The sequence below is a fragment of the Toxorhynchites rutilus genome, chromosome 1 (assembly GCF_029784135.1).
Source record: "Toxorhynchites rutilus septentrionalis strain SRP chromosome 1, ASM2978413v1, whole genome shotgun sequence".
Lineage (NCBI taxonomy): Eukaryota > Metazoa > Arthropoda > Insecta > Diptera > Culicidae > Toxorhynchites > Toxorhynchites rutilus.
The window spans coordinates 174,187,771-174,207,590 of NC_073744.1; the positions used below are offsets into that span (position 1 = coordinate 174,187,771).

Genomic DNA, 19,820 nt, shown 5'->3' on the forward strand with positions numbered 1-19,820 from the left:
TAAACCATTTGCGATGAGAGATGAACAATGTCGACATCTATCGCAGTGTTAAGCAGTTGTTACTCTAACAATATTATTACTTCATGTTCTTTGAAATCTTGAAAGAGGTAGTTCTGACCATTACTCAATATTTTTTCTATAAATTTCCTATTGAGGTAAATGATTTTGGTGTGTCCAGTCGAAAATATGATCAGGGTTTGTCCACTTTTTTGAATGCTCTAATTCAGCTCACCTGTGTCAAATTAGGTATTCGAATGTTTCAAAACATATGAATAAAATTGTCTCTTTCGGATTCACATGTTTTCAAGGATTATAAAATCCACATTCTATTGGTGTCAATGCGCCCCTCATTTGAGCTAACTTTCAATTATTCACCAGATGATTATTTGGCACGTATTCAGACCTTTTCTGGATTATAACACTTACAAATATTGTAAACATCATGCTTGCACACCATTTGTATCAGATTTACATAGCTAAACCATTAAATTAACGCATTTTGATGAACTCAATTCTGATCATGAGTTGTCCAATTCAATAATGTTATTTTGGCCACATGATTTCTATGGCAACCGCTTGGCGCGCTGCAGTTTGTTTATTGTGTCCTTCGCGCATAGCAGAAATAAAGATTCTCTGTGTTGAGTGTGTTGAGGTGAACACTTTTCAAATGCCCAAGAAAATACAATATCCTGAAGAAAGCCTAAATTATGAATGGATCAATATGATGACAGTAAACTCAAGCAATGATAAATGCAACGTCTACTTGGAAATTAGATTTTTTTTCATTCAAAAATGGTGATTTCTAGAACCGGACAAACCATGATCATAATTTCTCTCTGAGGAAAATCGTTAAAAAACATAAAAAATTGAATAATTTCAACGCCCTATGGTAGTATTAGCAACTAGAAACTTGGGGCTTTTCAACAAACCCAAACTCGTATCGATTACATGTGATTTTCATGAAGAAAAATCGATTTGCATTTACTAGTTGCGTGAAAACACCCTGAATCGGACAAACCAAGATCATTTACCCTACCTACCAAATTTCCACAGAGTTGCTATAGAACCATGGCACTCAACGTGTTAAAGCAACTTTGCATACTTGAAATATTCAAAAAAGAATTGAACTACTTTCAAAAAGGGCCAAAAAATTTTTCTTGATTTTTTTACAAAAAATATAACTCAAAAACTATAATACCTACAAAATTCGGGTCAAAAGATAAAATGTAGAAAATTGTTTAAATTTTCATGATTCCAAAATTATAAAAAAAATGATTTAAAAAATTAAATTTCACCTTACTCAAAAACTTTTTTTTTAATTCTTAAAAAAAATATATGAAAAGCTTCTACAATTTCCAACAAGTCGTCCTTACATCGGGAGATGGGCACTTTTACAGGGAAAAAGTTTTTCTAACAACAACTTTTTCATGTTTTCTTTGAAAAAATTACAACTACTTCTTATTTTGTTTAAAGCCTAGAGAGCAATATAGTGTATTCGACAAAGTTTTAGATCTTATTAAAATATGAGCTCTCGTCGACGATATCAACTTTCCATTTTTTATAGTTTCTGAAATATACAGCATTTTGATATGGATACCCCTGAAAAAAAAAATGTTTTACCCGTTACATTTTTCTGTGTAAATTCTCGCATTTGACATGTTCTTGTCTAGTTTTTGAATAGAAAAAAGTTAACAGAGGATGTAAATCGCTATAATTTATACATAAAAATGTTACGAATTAAACATTAATAGTAATTTTTCAATGAAAAACGTGACAAAGTTGTTGTTCGATAAACTTTTTCCCTATAAAAGTGCCCATCTTCCGATGTATGGATGAATTGTAAGACCTATTCATATCTATTTTATAAGAATTTAAAGAAAAACATGTTTTCGAGAAAAATAAGTTTTGTTTTCATAATATTTTTTTTCTGAAATTTGCTTGATATTGTTTGATGAAAACAAAAAAAAAACTCTACATTTCATTCTTTGACCAACATTTTGTAGATGTTATAGTTTTTAAAGTTGGATTTTTCAAAAAAAAATAGTTGGAAAAAACTCAAAATTTCATTTAATTTCTCAAGCAAAATCTATCAGACGTACAAAATTTTAGGTCAAGAATTAAATGTAGGGAATCATTTATGTTTTCATCAGAAAATATTGAGTAAACCGTTGAAAAAAAAAATCATTGGTGTTTAGTGTTTTCGAAAAAAGGATGCCAAATATAATAGGCCGTATGAATAAAAACAAAATTCACCTTTACTTTACTTCATTCGAGCAGTCGAGCAGTGAGATTAAGTTTTTACTACGTTTGGTATGAATAAAAGAAACAACAAAGTATTTACTTTTCGAAAATGGATGTTTAGCTGATTTCGTATGAATAAAACAGCATTCATCAAGTGTTTACTTCGTTATTATCAAGTATGCTCATGAGCAAACTTTGGATCTGAAAACACTATCATTCGTTTTGATGTCATATCCGATTTATGTTTAATGCTGCTATCTTGCGCTTGAAGTTAAACAAGTTAACGATCCGCATTGATGGCATTGAGTTTCGTTTACTAGTTCAGGGGAGCGTAAAAAAATTGATTGATTTTCAGGCGGAATGAACACGTTTTCAAAATTTAAATTATGAATGAAAAATAATATTTCCGTACCTATTTGGCATTCTGTTTAAATGAAAAACACTTTTGTTTGCAGGTGGTGAAAAAATCTTGTACGAATATTGTTTTTGAAGACAACTTTATATTATAATGAAAAGTTTCAGTAATTACGTTAGAAATGTATAGACAAATGGTTAAATAAAAGTCGGAAAAAAGTGTTTTAAGTGATTAAATAACATGATGTGAAAATTTTCATTCAAATATGAAAACTGGCTTCGTGTCTTCTAATATGATAGGTATTACACTAACGAGATAGGGACCCAAACTATGGTCCCTAATTGAAAGTCACCAGACGTCGACACTATTCCTTTTTCATCGCGAATTCACGCTTTGTCCAAAAAAACGTTTTGAAACGAAACCTAAACAATCAGTTGATAGATGTTTGACAAAGTAAAAACTATGTTCGAATTCGAAAATCAAATTAGTAAAGTAAACTTTTATTCATACGGATTCAAGTAAATACTAGGAAAGTTTACTTTACTTGGAAACGGGCAGAATAAGTAAATACTTTTTTTTATTCATACGACCTAATATCTTATCATTGCATGAAACGTCGTGATCTCCTGTCAACTCGTTTTTTTTTTTGACTCACTGGGTGTTGGGGCTACAGTGGACTGTAATTGCGCCGGTAGATAAGGGTGCTCGCGTACCCAGCGGGAACCGAGCCGGATGGGAGCAGGAACCGCTGTGTTCCTTCCCAGGAGTGCAACTGGGCCAGATTCCTTGGGTTGGCTTCGCCTCATGAAGCCAACGTCGCAGTTGGACTGGACTAGCTAGCAGCAACCGCTTTTACTCGATGAGCCTTGAGAAAGGCTTTCCCAAAACTCTTTTAGAAAACTTTTACTCTTTTGGTGCGGCAGAGGTGGAGGACTGGATGTTCCGGCGATCGGACGCAAACACTGGAGACTTATACTATTTACACTTTCATTTTATTTACAACTTTTCTCTTCTTGTTTCTATTTGAATTCACTGTGATGTTCACTGTTCGATGGTTTTATGACGACTGATGCGCTCCGCAGTGGGCGCGTTATTTTTATTGTGGCACCGAAGCGGTCTTCTTCCTGCCGACGGTGTAACTTCTTACTGCCATCGGCGCAGTTTCATTGCTGCTGCTACTGGTGTTGGCCTTCTTCTTGCTGCTGGCTCCGATGTGCACTGCATCACTGTTCACGCGAAACTGAATGCCGTGCCGCGACAAGCATTGCATTTTTATGCCGTCGAGCACAGCGTGCTTTAGCGATGGCTGGCTCATAGTTGCAATGTGGGAGGGGTAACTCGTGGTGTGTGGTGGGGTGTGCAAATTCTGCATGTCGCGAGATGCTGTCACTTCAGTTCGGTCGGTGTGGAACTGAACACTGGGACTTGGTTTTTTTGACGTAGGACTACGTCTAACCGGAAAATATAGGGGGTGAAATGGAAATCTAGGCACTGAACAAGTAGGAAAAAATGCAAGATTTGGAACTCTAATAACTCGAGCATTTCTCAATAGATCGCAAAGGTTTTTGCATCAATTGATAGGAAATATATCAACGCATCTATCATAACGAATAACATTTCATTTTTCTTGAGATAAATAATTGAATAATTGTGAAATATCAAGCATTGTCAAAATGCACTATGTGCCCATTTTTGATTGGTCCATTTTGTGCTCCACAAATCGTACCGACCAAAACGGGCAACCAGAGCAGCAGCGAAATAGAATGAAGCACGATTGAAAAGGAAAAAGAAAAAAATAAACGAAACATTGGTCGCAGTCTCACACATGCGTAATTCTCGAGCCAGCCAGTCAGCTTAAAAATCCCCGCTCCGCTGCCGTAACGATCATTCTCATTCAAACCGTACACCACATCGGTTCGCATCACAACACATCAACAAACCAACCCAAGCAGCCATGTCTGGACATGGTAAAGGAGGAAAAGTGAAGGGAAAGGCAAAATCCCGCTCGAACCGTGTTGATCTGGAGATCCCCGCAAGGGTAGCTAGGCCGAGCGCGTTAGTACCAGTGCAGCAGTCCACCTAGCCGGCGTTATATAGTTTCGGCCGCCGAAGTGATCGAGTTAGCTGGCAAAGCTGCTCGCGACGATAAGAAAACCCGCATTCGGAACAGAACACATTCGGTTCGGTGGACATCAAGACAACAACAGGCAGTTGCAGCGAATGGCGAGTGGTAAACGCAATCGCAAAACGGCATCAGGTAGCAGAAGAAAAAAGTTTATTCTTCATACAAACTGCTTTGGTGGCAAATCCAGAACAAGGCGGCATCGAGGGCGTTCGAAATGGTTTTTTTCAAAACCACGAGTACAAAGTTTTCTAAATTGGAACCATTCCATAAAACAAGGCGCTTTTCAGGACCATTAAACCTTCCAAAAAAGAGTTTAGGAAATACAGTTCAATGCTTTCTAAAACAATATCCAAAATAATAATAAAACACAAATTGAATTTTTCATAATTTGTTTGCCAGGATATGATGAGTATGTGAATTTGGCAGTTGTTCTGAGCTTATTGATTTTCACCAATTCTTAAATTGCTTCTAGATTGAAAGTACAGTAATTTACACTTATCTCGACATTTAGCTAATTGGACGGACCTGCAATGCGACATATTTAGTTGGACATTTTTGTAAACATAGAGTTCGGGGTCCAAATTATGACCCCACATTGAAAGTCGACACTGTACCACTGTCATCGCAAATTTTCAATTACAGGTTAAAATTACCTCTAATCCGATACTGAGTGGTGGTAATGCGATGTGCCATTGAATGTAATTTACTGTAAAATATGTCACAAGCTGGATGAGAAGAAATTTTCCAACTGTGAAAGCTGTGGCGAGTGGCAAATGCAATCGCTAAACAGAAGGGTTTAGCCGAACAAGATATCGGGATATCGAGTGATAACAAAACAATAAACTCTTTAGATTGAAGATAGTTTTGTGATCCTGAAAAGGACCCTTTTTAGCCTGCATGTGAATCCAACGAGCGAACAAATCGTAATGAATGTATTTTTTTGCCATCGCTCCCTTTTAACGCTCATTCGTTCGTCTCGTTGGACTCGCCCCTCTGGCTGAATCTGCCGATTTGTCTCTATCCTGTGAGTGTGTACCGCTAGAGTATAAAACACGCGGACCCCAAAAAAATATCTTATTTTCTTTCAAACCGTAAACCCGTGTGGTTGTATGGCATCGGCATCGTGGACGTAACAAAGGAGGACAAGTTAAGGGAAAGGCAAAGTCTCACTCGAACCGTGCAGGTCTCCAGTTCCCTGTTGGTCGCATTCACTGATTGCTCCGCAAGGGTAACTAGGCCGAACGGATTGGTGCCGGAGCACCAGTATACCTAACAGCGATTATAGAGTTTCGGCCGTCGGAGTGCTCGAGTTGGCTTGCAAAGCTGCTCACGACAATCAGAAAACCCGCATCAAGAACAGAACAGCTTCGGTTCGGCGCTCATCAAGGGAACAATTAGTTTCAGTGAGTGGCAAAGTGTTTCTCCGGCACGTCGCATTAAATGTAATTTACTGAACAACATGTCACAAGCTGGATGGGAAGAAATTTTCCAACTGTGAAAGCTGTGGCGAGTGGCAAACGCAATAGCTAAACAGGAAGGTTTAACCGAACAAGATGGGGATATCGAGTGATTAAACAGTAAACTAATCCATTTTTCAGGTAGATAGGTAGGTATTCACGTAGGAGAAGAAAATAAAACAATATATTTAAAATATATATTTAACAAAAGCTGTCCCCTTTGTATAGTCCTACGTCACTCCGGTTATGTCCCCGACATTACCCACCCGTCTTTTTGGTCCAAAAACTTGTTTCAATAGCCCTAAAATTGCTTTCAAAACAGGCTATTGAAAACACACCAATCGGTATATAAGCGAGTGGTGCCGCTCGGAAATCCACTCTTTCTCTGTGTGGACGCCGATTTGACAACATCGTTGCTGAACGAGCTGAACGACGAGGGATCGAGTGCCTTTCTCAAGGCAATGAGGGTGAAGGTGTAGTGCTGGTGTAGAGTGAAGTTTTCCAAGGCCCTTTCTCAAAGCTAGAGACGAATGAACAGAAAATGTTTAATGTCTCTATAATCAAAAACCGAAAAAAACGAAATCCACTCAGTTATGATTGCGCAACGATTAAGATACGATCGCTTGAATGGATGGATGTTTCCCTAACACACAAACACCTAACACAATGGAACCATTGGAAATTGGCATTGTAAAATAGATGCAGGCAGCGGGTACTTTTGTACTTGCTTGCGTATCTGGAAATTGGAATGTTTCCCTAAGACAAACTTCAAAATCATGGAGCTTGTGGAAATCGGCTTTGCAAAATAGATGCAAGTTGCGAGTACTTTTGTACTCGCTTGGGTTTCTTGAAATCGGAATGTTTCCCTAACACAGACTTCAACACCACGGTTTAATCAACGCGAGGAAATAAATTTCATGTGTGCAAATAACACACTATTAAATATTTCTATATGTCTATTTGTCTCACATCCATCAGAGAAGGCATAACAAAAATAAAATTGCAACATTACGGTTATAATAGAAAAAGTACTTCAATACATTCCCCAATTTCCTGTATCTTATAAAAATTATGGACCCTATTATAGAAATCGAATCGAGGATTCGATACAATCACTATCACTATCGCACCGAGTAAAATCTGGAATTATAGAAATCGAGGAAAACTGCTCGATTCGTTAGCAGGCTCGAATGTCAGCCGTTGTGATGAAATATTTTGATACAAGCTTGAAATGTTTCACGAAGCACTATAGAAAGGATGCCAAATCTTTTTTTGAAGCATCTGCTATGAAAATGTATTTCCAAAAGTGTTAATATGGTTATGTTTTGGAGAAAACTGATATTCCCTCAACGAATGAAGCTTAATAGGCGTAATGCATGCATAGATGTGTAATAAAAACGATATCATGGAACAATTTGCTTTACAAAAAATATAATTATTAGAAAACGAATCTTTTCATTTATTTTCACAACTGCAATCTATGGAATTCCGTGAGGAGTCACACATAAATTCCACTTTTTTAAGGAAAACTTTTTTTTATGTAATTCTCTTTTAGCGTCGATTTCTTGTAAATCTTGGCAGCACCGTAAAACAAATACTGATCAAAACAAACGAACATGTGTTGAAAATTGCATATATTTAAACGTTTCTGAAATGTTTCCTAAAGGAAAATATCAACCAAACCAAACCAAACCGCAACCAAACAAAATAATTCTCTGAAGATATGCAACAAGTGAACCAAACAACTTGAAATGTTCTAACACTTGCATCGATAGCTATCACTCGCTCGTTGCTATCGAATTGCTCGATTTCTATAATAATAAAATAGGTCTAACGAGCAAAATTCTTATCGCCTCGATTTCTATAATAGGGCCCTATGTTTCAGTGCTACATTCACCATAGGTTGTCCCATGCAGCCTGCTAGCAATCTCAATGAATCCGTTTGATAAAGACCGTATTCTAGTCTGGAAATTTGAAAAACATAAAAAAAAACAGGAATTGGGTTATATCTATGGTATAACCGCAAGGGTGACGTAGGACTATCGTTGATTTAGAGATCATTTGTTTGAAGTTGAATCTAAATCCATTCTGAATGAATGAATAAATGAATATTTGGGGGACTTCGTAAACAAGAGCGTTACGTTGGAGGCACAAGGTTTTATGCATCCAATATAGGATACGAAAAACCTTGTTCTGAAGAATAATCTTCAGAAGCTTTCCTGCTAACTGTACTTGATTGACAAATCACAAACCCAAATGTATTATATGGATATTTTATGGATAGAAAACATTAAAATAAACTCTTTCGCTCGAATGTAATTTTCAATTCCAAGGGGAACTGGCAAATTATTTTCAGTAACGATTAGATATTTCCACATTTTCCTCGATACTGGAAGCCCACCAGTGGTTAATGCTAACTCGATAACCATCTGTTAATAGCACTTGATTGAAACATATTTGGTCACAGCGTTACATGGATAGAAAGCATTCAAATAAACTCTTTCACATGAATGTATTTTTAAATTCCTAAAGGAACTGGCAGATTATTTTCCGGATCTTTCTCGATCCAAACGGAAAGAATTCCGTGCGTGTATGTGTGTGTGTGTAGCGGCTGCTTCGAGATCTTCCCGGGGAACCGTTTGTAGCATCACTCTCCTCCTGATGGATTCCCTTCTGGCCTAAGGTGCACAAACAGGCTCTTGGTGATACCGTTCATCCGCGCTTTCATGATAAATGAAGAGCTTCACCACAACAGCGACAACATGCTCCCATCGCTGTTCAATTAGAACTGAGTGGATTTCCGAGCGGCGCTCGCTTATATACCGATTGGTGATTTCAATAGATTGCTTTGAAAGCAATTTTAAGACTATTGAAACAAGTTTTTGGATCAAAAAGTAACAAGTATAGAACGCGTAGACATTTTATCTTTCGAATGAAATGTTTATCATACCATTTCGTTCAGTTGTTTAAGAGCTATTAACGCTCAAAATCTCGGTCTCCGGCGTAACGCTTTCGTTTTCGAAACTTTGATTTTACACCCCGGTATAGAAATGAAAGACGTAAATATCTTTATAATTCTGATGTTTAGGCATCCAAGAATATACCTTAGAAAGCAATTTTCGAAAATCCCAGTATTTACCGGGTTATAACCATTTTAGTTATGCGATATGTAATCTAGTACGGCTATAACAATTAATTTCAAACGCGTTTTTCTCGCAACTATTTTTTTCATACTGGCGTACACGATATCTCAAGTTCTACTGAACCGATTTATGTCGAATTTATATGAATCAGTGTTTGGATTTCGATCAAAATCAAATGATACACAATGTGTCATGCAAGTAAACTCTCACGAACATATAACCAAATATGAGAGGATCATTCAGATACTTGTATGAATGTCAGCAATCACTTTTGTAACATTTAGTGATTAAACTAAGAGAGGAACGAAGACTGTTGTTTGCATATTCGAGTTGTATCAAACATGGCACACTATTTTCGAAGCCTGCATACAAGTTTGAACCGCATATATCGTCTCATTTTACTATAGCGAAACCCACTGCACAGACAAGTGTAAAGCAATAAATGATACTAGAAAAATTACGTCATCATTACGTCACCATTTGCGGAGAGCAGCGAATGGGAAAAGAGATAAAACACGAGAGTTTTTGCTTCTCACTGGAGCGGTGTTGCTAGTAAAACTATGCGGTCTATATGAATATACACATTTCAAGGGATAGCGACGTTAAAAATGGAAAATATAATCTGACTACCCTTCCCTTAGCCTCTATCGAGCTAAATAATCATATAGTTTGCACTCTCTGAGACTTAATAATCAGGATCTGCTACATTAGCTGAATATGAATCTTTCGCTTTGCGTTGTCCGTATGATCCTGCTGTTTCATGATGCATGGAGAGGTCGGTATGCATATGTTAGAGGCAAAGAAGAAAATATGCTTTCTGCACTGAAAGCGTATATGATAGCTTTGCTTGCATGCTGGTGTGCAATGAAGTGCGAGCCGATGCAGAGTTGTCTCGTTCTCTTTTGTGTCGTGATTTGCAGCACATAACAATAATAGAATACCGCTGGGAGAAATGTTTCCTGAAAGATCATATTTAAACGAACGAAAGCGATTTTTTCAATGAGTGGATCATTTGGCAAACACTGATATGAATACAAACTGTATGCATCTCTTTACCGCATGAACCAATAAAAATTACACTCTTTTAATTTTACTGTTTTTAAAAAATCGGGAAACGTAAAAAACACGTTTAAAAGAGTTTTTCTCTTCAAATGGCCGCCATGTTTTCAAAAAACATGTTTTTGACTTGTACGAGGTTCATGCGATAGCGGCATCTTTACTGATTCAGAAATTGTTTGATTTTTTTGTTTCAGATAACCAGAAGGGCTGTCATCGTGTACGCCATAGCACAAGTTTTTTTCAACCCTCTCACTTTATCAGCTTGTAACTATTTTAATTACGAAAAAAAATTCCATTGAATTTTTGTTTTATTGTTAAAATATAGACAAACACATAATAATATAATGGGTAGTTTAAATATACTTTCTTTTATTTCTTCCGGAGCTTGAAAAAACGTCGGAAATTCGTGCCTCTACACTAGAGTACCCCCTTAGTCAAAATGAGCGGGACTTTATTATGCTAATTTTGCACAAAAATTCACAGTCTGAATGAGGATGAAATATTGCGTCGAATACAGTGTTAGTCACTCAACTCGAACAAACTTCTTGTTTCAGTTTCTCACCTGCTGAACATAATTTGGTTCGAAGTCCACTTTCCACTAAATACATAAGCAACATTTTATTCCAATTCAGATTGTTCATTTTTCAAATTAGCATTTTCAGGCTTAACACATTTCTGCTCAGGCAAAGGGACCGAAGGCGCTTGTTAGCAAACAGCTTAAGACCACCAAAATTAAAAACCGATTAGCGGTATACGATCAAATGCCAACCGCCTCTTCTTGGGAGGCTGCCGGCTGCTAAACGGCATCCAGGAAATGATCGTTTGCGAGACAACATATCCCACGCCCACATCAAAATTCGCCGCTGATTACTTATTCCCTCGTTTATGCCGACCTCACACACATATACCATACTAATGCCACATTCCATTTCCCCCTCGCAGATTACAGCAATCCTGGCGACTGGCCAAATGGGCTTAATTCTTCCTCGGCGACGGCTTACGTCAGCAACTACTCGCCCCTCCAAACGACGCCTCCCTCCTACGGTGGATACGATCCTTGCCCAATGGCAGAGCATCCAAACTACAGCATTCCAACAGGTAACACCTAAGCCCGGCTTAAGTATTTGTTAAACAGCAGCTTTTTCCTCAATTCACGCAGATCATCTTCCAGTTCTTCCAGACACCGCCCCCGCGTACCAGGACTACTACGCCATTCCGCCGGCCTCAAGCTCGACTCCCCACCAATCCATGCCCCACGGGTACGTGTCCAAAGGGTCCGAGCTGGATGCCTCCTACGGTCCGTACAGCCAGTGGGCCAACGGATACGGAAGCTATCAGTACAATTCCCCGTGCCCTCCGCCGCTGCCACCACCCCCGCCACAAACGCAGTACCCCTCGACGACTCCCGCCATGGTGCTCTGCCCGCAGATGTTCAGCACCGTCAACCAGAACCAAATCCACGTCCATCTGCACGGCACCGGGAGCGAAAAGCTCGAGCAGTACCTCGGTTCGGACAACGGATTCACGATCAACTCCATATCCGCAGGGACGATGCGACCACCGGCACCAGGTGTCGAGATTGGCATCGGAACGCACGACAGCGCCCTGATGGTCCACGAAGCGGATCAGCAAGCGCAGCAGCAGCAGCATCACTCCGCAGCGCATCCTGGCGCGGCTGGCGCAGGAGATGGTAGCGAGCCACCAGAGGGCCGGGAAGAAACCGTCGCTGGCGATCCGAGCAGCGTCTGGCGGCCCTACTGATGTTACGAGTTTTAGGCGTGTTCTAGACTGATTTTCGATTCGTTTAGTGTCAATTGATGATTTGTTTCGTATGTTTTACTTTCTGTGCACCAACTGGAACCAACCGCTCAAACTGTTTACGTTCGTAGAGATACTTAGTCGTACTTTACTGTACTAGTAAATTTAGAATAATTTATATATGATGTAAGGAACTAGCAGAACTGTTTTCATATAGATTTACAAATATTGCATTCCATCTGAAATAATCTCAGTTATCAAGTGAATACGCAGAATATAGAGATGGGTTTTTTTCTTCTATGGAAATTTTCTGTAATATAGGTAAAATGCGAAAAGAGATGGCAAATTAGCTAAATGTTGGGTGGATTTACAATAAATATTTGTATAAATCTGTATCTTTACTCTTTTTCATTCTATTCTGTATCAGTAATCAAAATGTATCACTTTTAGGCCACAAATTCCTCACTGAAGATGCACTTAGGAAAATTAAACATGTTTCTTTAAAGCATGCATTAAAAATATGGTCTGAGAAATTTTTCATGCGATTTCCCCGTCGTCAGCGCTATCAGTTTATGTGTAGTAGCCATAACAAAAAGATACAAGCAACTATGCTCAATACTGTTGACGTAGGGCTACGTCATTCATTTCTATACTGGGGTGTAAGTTCAAAGTTTCGAAAACGAAAGCGTTATGCCGGAGAACGAGATTTTGAGCGTTAATAGCTCCTAAACAACTGAACGAAATGGTAGGATAAACACTTCATTCGAAAGATAAAATGTCTACGCGTGATATGCTTGTTATTTTTTGATCCAAAAACTTGTTTCAATAGCTCTAGAATTGCTTTCAAAACAGGCTATTGAAATCACACCAATCGGTATATAAGCGAGTGCCGCTCGGAAACTCGATCAGTTATGATTGCGCAACGATTGAGGAACGATCGCTGGAATGAATGGATGTTTCCCTAACACAGACCATGGAACCTGTGGAAATCGGCATAGCAAATTAGATGCAAACTGCGGGTGTTTTTGTACTCGCTTGCGTTTCTGGAAATCGGAATGTTTCCCTAACACAGACTTCAAAATAATGGAGCCAGGGAAATTGGCATAGCAAATTATATGCAAGCAGTGGGAACTTCTGTACTTGTTTGCGTTTTTGCAAATTGGAATGTTTCCCTAACACAGACTTCAAAACCATGAAGCCTGGGGAAATCGACATTGCAAAATAGATGCGAGCTGCGAGTACATTTGTACTCTTTTGCGTTTTTACAAATTGGAATGTTTCCGTAACACAGATTTCAAAACCATGGAGCCTGAGGAAATCGGCATTGCAAAACAGATGCAAGCTGCGGGTTCTTTTGCACTCGCTTGCATTTTTGCAAACCGCGGTTATATCATAGGTATAATCCATTCATAGTTTTTCGTTAAAAATAGATTTACGATTATTCACTTACGAGTATATTGTTACTACTAACTACTAATACTACCTATTTCGATAGGGCTATGAAAAAGTGATTTAAGGTGAAGATGGAAGCTAGCCACAAATGGCTGCCACAATGGCGCTCATTCCTTTCATCTTCCCCCCTCGCCCATCGCCCGAAACAATAATTTTCCGGAGCAGTGTAAAGAAAATGATCGTTTACGCACACTTCCCATCAAGTAATATCAACCAAACTCTGATAGATTACTCACAAGATATTAAATTTTCATCTGCTGTTGCACTGTATAGTGAAAAACGTCGGAAAACTCGAGCTAGTGCTCTGAAAGTTAAACTTTAATTTTTAAATTTTCGGCAATGGTTTTGATTGTATTGGTGAAAGCATCGTTATTTTTTCGACACTGATGCCGGACAACATCATCGAAACAGCTATAAAAATCACTCAATAAAATGTTATTCCTAAGTCATAGCGTTTCATGTTATGACAATCAAAAGAATAAAATTATGTTGATATCAATAGAATTAATATTTTTACGTTAATTGGGTCTATAATGTAAGTTTTAGCAGCTTTAACTTTGGGTAATAAAATTGTATTGCAGAGCTCGGAACACTGCCACGGCTGCCTATAACAGTAAACGGAAAAGTATTACATTCAATAAAAATGCCTCGGCCTACGAAGAGAAGGGTTAAGGCTCTCCAACGTGAATATGTGAAAACAATACGATCAACGAAGGAAAATATTAAGGAATTATCAACATCGAGTTACTATGCGGAAGAACTTGTTATTACCAAAAGAGCCCCAATTCGCATGTGTTATAAATTTGCTCATGTTACGCTCGCGTATAATCAGAATTTTACTTCATATGCAAATGCACCTTCTATATATATTTATATTTGCAATTGTTCATCGGAACACATCGTTCATACATTTTACTTTAGTATTGAATTGTTATTTTTTTTGACGTAGGACTACGTCTTTCATTTCTATACCGGGGTGTAAAATCAAAGTTTCGAAAACGAAAGCGTTACGCCGGAGACCGAGATTTTGAGCGTTAATAGCTCCTAAACAACTGAACGAAATGGTATGATAAACATTTCATTCGAAAGATAAAATGTCTACGCGTTCTATACTTGTTACTTTCTGATCCAAAAACTTGTTTCAATAGTCTTAAAATTGCTTTCAAAACAGGCTATTGAAATCACCAATCGGTATAAAAGCGAGCGCCGCTCGGAAATCCACTCAGTTCAAATTGAACAGCGATTGGAGCATGTTGTCGCTGTTGTGGTGAAGCTCTTCGTTTATCATGAAAGCGCGGATGAACGGTGTCACCAAGAGACTGTTTGTGCACCTTAGGCCAGAAGGGAATCCATCAGGAGGAGAGTGATGCCACAAACGGTTCCCCGGGAAGATCTCGAAGCAGCCGCTACACACACACACATACACGCGCGGAATTCTTTCCATTCGGATGCAATTCAGCATCGAGAAAGATCCGGGAAATAATCTGCCAGTTCCTCTGGGAATTTAAAAATACATTCATGTGAAAGAGTTTATTTGAATGTTTTCTATCCATGTAACACTGTGATCAAATACATTTGGTTTTGTGATTTTTCAATCAATCGCAATTAACAGGATAGCTTCTGAAGATTATTCTTCCCCATCAGTAGGATATTTCCGTATCCAATATTGTATGCGCCCACAATCGATTATTGTTCAGTCGCCGAAAGTTCCAAGCTCAGAGAGTTCATTCCCCTCTAGTTTGCCTTCCAAATTGCCATCGTAAACCACGCCTTCTCTCGATTCAATCACGCACAAAAAGCATACTTAAGCGATATTCTGGTGGTGAAACGCATTCATTTTTCGTGAGGACATCGACAAGACAACAACGTTGCTGAGGGTGCTGGTCGACGAAGGATCGAGATCTGCTCTGAAAATCAAGCAGTTTGTTTGAAACTGTGCACAGAGAAGCCGATCCTTCAGGTGAAGAGAAGGTGACCATCGAAGTAGCCGCTACATACACACATACACGCACGGAATTCTTTCCGTTTGGATGCCATTCAGCATCGAGAAAGATCCGGAAAATAATCTGCTAGTTCCTCTGGGAATTTAAAAATACATTCATGTGAAAGAGTTTATTTGAATGTTTTCTATCCATATAACACTGTGACCAAATACATTTGGTTTTGTGATTTTTCAATCAATCGCAAATAACAGGATAGCTTCTGAAAATTATTCTTCCCCATCAGTAGGATATTTCCGTATCCAATATTGGATGCATAAAACCTTGTGCCTCCAACGTAACGCTCTCGTTTTCGAAGTCCCCCAAATATTCATTCATTCCGAATGAATTCAGATTCAACTTCAAACAAATGATCTCTAAATCAACGATAGTCCTACGTCACCCTTGCGGTTATACCATAGATATAACCCACTTCCTGTTTTTTCAAATGTATTCAAAGACCCGTGTCAATGAAGCGCCACACAGTCTGATAAGTGAATTGATCTATTTACGTGTGCTTTGCTCTTCTCGCACGAACACTATTACCCCATTTTTACACGTGGGTTTACCTATACTACTACAATGGCTAGCTTCCACCATCACCTTAATATAGCTTTCGAGGGATGTACGAGATAGATGATATTCGCAACAGGACCAGCACCGATTGAATACACGGCAGATTGTGAAGGTTGGAGATGCAGGAAGTTGTGTGAGCGAAAAATACGATGCATATTGAAATTAAACAACTGAAGGAGTTCCGGACAGTCGCAGGAATAAGGTCGGAAGAGTGTAATTGTAATTGTAAATGATTGTAATTCCGTACCTCTTTTTACAGCATACAGCTTGATAACACGAATGTGCTAAAAGTCAACGAGAGAGTAGTAGAGCACATTTTAAGCATTACAGACAAGATACCGTCGGGCTCAGCAGATTATAATATCGTGAATTTACAGCAGACATCTTGTGCAACCGTTGCGTGTGTTCCAAGATAGGCTCCGACAGATGAGAAGCAGGGAACGTTACTGATGGGTGCAGAAACTGGCTCTGTACTGAGGCATTTGCTAACGAAGGCACTGCTGAACGATTCCTGGAACAATTCACAAACACTTCCTCTTCCTCTTTTGATGACGGCATCTCCAAAATTCCTTTGGACTGACTCGGAAATTTGTTTGGATGAGATTTCGGTGTTATGGGGCATTGTTCAAGCATTTGTAATTTATAGTCATAATAGAATACAATTTTTTCCTGATTGATCTTTGACGTAGGACTACGTTTAACCGGAAGATATAGGGGTTAAAATGAAAATCTAGGCATTTAACAAGTAGGAAAAAATGAATGATTTTAACTCAAACATTACTTAATAGATCGCAAAGATGTTTGCATCAATTGATAGGAAATATTTCAACGCATCTATCACGATGAATAACATTTGTTTTGTGAAATGTCAAGCATTATCCAAACGCGCTATGTACCTCGTTTTGATTAGTCCAATTTGTGATTCTCAAATGGATCCGACCAAAAGGAGCAACCAGAGTAACCGCGGAATATAATTTGAAAACAAGCAAAACATTGAATCGTAAGCTACTCCCCTTGGAATTCTACCGCCATTCGAATCAAATAAATTTCGCAGTTGCTTTCCGAAAATATAATTCATTTTCTAACCGCGAAGCAGAGCTGATATATGTGGTCCCATATGGTCTAGTGGCTAGGATATCTGGCTTTCATCCAGAAGGTCAGGGTTCGATTACCGGTATGGGAAAAGCTTTTTAGAAGCGAATGAACTGCCAAGTAAAAAGCCTCTCTAATACGAGAAAGGAAGAAAGCTGATAATGCTAAGAGCAGATAACAACTGCAACTGGAATGACCGCACAAAAAAAGTGTAGTAGGCTAGGTATATTGTGGCGCGGCAAAAACATCGTGAGTTGAAGACGGACTGTGATACCGTGCGCGAGTATGAATTGGTTATGATTTTGTAATGATTTTGCGCCGCGCAAACGTAATGACACTCGCTAAAGCTCGGTCGTATCACCGCCGCTTCGGACGACGGATCGGCGGTGGACTCGGATCGGCTTGGGCCGCCGAATATTTATTTCTAATAGAAATTACGCTTTTTTATCTGTGAGGCATTTATATCCATCATATTTTTTTCCCGCGCCACAATATCTCTAGCCTACTACACTTTTTCTGAGCGGTCGTTTGACTTCAAACGTTTGAGAGTTGTTTAGTTCATGATGGATGAGGTGGCATCTAAGTCTTCTTCTTGGGAATCGCAAAACTACGTTCCAATCTCTTCCTTTTCCGGGTCCTAGTTAGAATTATAGTGACGTAAGACTACAATTCAAACCAACCTGATCATTTCGGAAAGGCTAAACGAATTTTGTCCCTGACATCCCTAACTCATTGAGGTTTAAACATAAAATTAAAATAATAAACATAACCAAAAGTAAGCATCATATATCATATCATCTAGATTTCAGTGTTCCTGAAGCATCATACCTAACGGTTGAATTTAGCGTTGTTTCTCAATGACTGAGTTTCATCCTAGTGACGATAACTTTCTGGAACGAATCATACCATTGAACACTAACAGCCATGGTCGCTTGTAAAAATCACTTAATGTTAGTTTCAACTGTACACTGTATATACTGTATATACTGAGTATACTGACGAGCGAACGTGATGTGACCGGAAGGTGGAAGCAGCACTTCGATAAAAATCTGAATGGCGTACAGGCAGTGGACCTAGATGACGATAGAAGCGATTACGTTGGTGCAGTAAATAATGAAGATATATCACCCCCAACAGTAGGTGAAGTTAAGAATGCCATCAAACAGCTTAAGAACACCAAATCAACTGGCAAAGATGGCATCGGAGCGGAACTTATCAGGACGGACCCGGAAAAGTTGATTAGTTATCTGCATCGGCTGATTGTCAGAATTTGGGAAACAGAACAACTACCGCAGGAGTGGAAATATGGGGTTATTTGCCCTTTCTTCAAGAAAGGAGACAAACTAGACTGTGAAAACTTTCGCGCAATCACCGTCCTGAATGCCGCCTACATGGTGCTTTCCCAAATCATCTTCCGTCGTCTATCGCCACTGACAAACAGATTCGTGGGAGGTTATCAGGCCGGCTTCATCGAAGGTCGGTCTACTACTAACCAAATCTTCACCTTGCGGCAGATTCTCTAAAAATGCAGTGAGTTCAGAGTCCCTACGCACCATCTATTCATCGACTTTAAAGCCGCATACGATTCAATAACACGGAAAGAGCTATGAAGAATCATGGACGAAAACGGCTTCCCCGTGAAGCTGACAAGACTGGTTATGGCTACGATGAATGGGATACAGTGCTGTCGGGTGGATTATCTGATTCATTCGAGTCTCGCAGGGGGCTCCGACAAGGTGATGGTGTCTATTGCCTACTGTTCAACATCACGCTAGAGGGTGTTATGAGACGAGCGTGTACGATTTTCAATAGGTCCAGTCAATTCATCTGCTTCGCTGATGACGCAGACATTGTCGACAGAACATTTGAGACGGTAGCTGAATATTACATCAGACTTAAGCACGAAGCAGAGAGAATTGGACTGAAAATCAATGCGTCTAAAACCAAATACATGCTGGCTTTCGGATCCGAGCACGACAGGATCCGATTAGATAGTAGTGTAACGATCGACGGCGATGAGTGCGAGGTAGTAGACCAATTTGTCTAACTTGGCTTAATGGTAACGTCTGACAATGATACCAGCCGCGAGATCCGGAGACGAGTTATCAATGGAAGTCGTACCTACTATGGTCTTCACAAACACTTGAGGTCAAACAGACTTAGCAGTCGTGCGAAATGTTCCCTGTACAAAACGCTCATAAGACCGGTTGTCCCGGGCACGAAACTTAGACAATACTCGAAAAGGACCTGCGACCCATCGGAGTCTTTGAACGACGGGTGTTAAGAACCATCTTCGGTGGTGTACAGGAGGACGGCGTATGGAGGCGAAGGATAAACCACGAGCTCACGCAACTCACTGTCTATCCCAGCACCCAGAAAATGATCAAAGATGGAAGGACACGCTGGGCAAGACATGCTGCAAGAATGTCGGACAACTGTCCTGCAAAAAATGGTGTTCATCGAAAATCCGGCTGGTACGAGACGACGAGGAGCGCAGCGAGCAAGCTGGTTAGACCAAGTGGAACAGGACATGGTGGGCACGGGATGCTCGCGGAATTGGAGAGAGATAGCAACGAACCGAGT

General features: G+C 39.4%; 1 protein-coding gene and 1 non-coding gene across 7 annotated transcripts in view; both read left to right on the top strand.

Annotated features, from left to right (window-relative positions):
- Positions 1-12,533, top strand: part of LOC129762626 (protein lozenge) — a 125,277-nt gene extending 112,744 nt beyond the window's left edge. For 5 of the 6 annotated variants that reach the window (XM_055761075.1, XM_055761076.1, XM_055761078.1 and 2 more), the window contains 2 exons: positions 11,323-11,478; positions 11,540-12,533. In XM_055761075.1, the coding sequence (XP_055617050.1) occupies positions 11,323-11,478; positions 11,540-12,141 (758 nt within the window). In that variant the 3' untranslated portion in view covers positions 12,142-12,533. The remainder of the gene's footprint in view (positions 1-11,322; positions 11,479-11,539) is intronic. The other variant, XM_055761080.1, reaches the window with a different exon arrangement.
- A 4,723-nt stretch (positions 12,534-17,256) lies between these two features.
- Trnae-uuc (transfer RNA glutamic acid (anticodon UUC)) lies at positions 17,257-17,328 on the top strand. The gene has a single exon. It is a non-coding gene; the product is annotated as a tRNA-Glu (tRNA).
- The last annotated feature ends 2,492 nt before the right edge of the window (positions 17,329-19,820 follow it).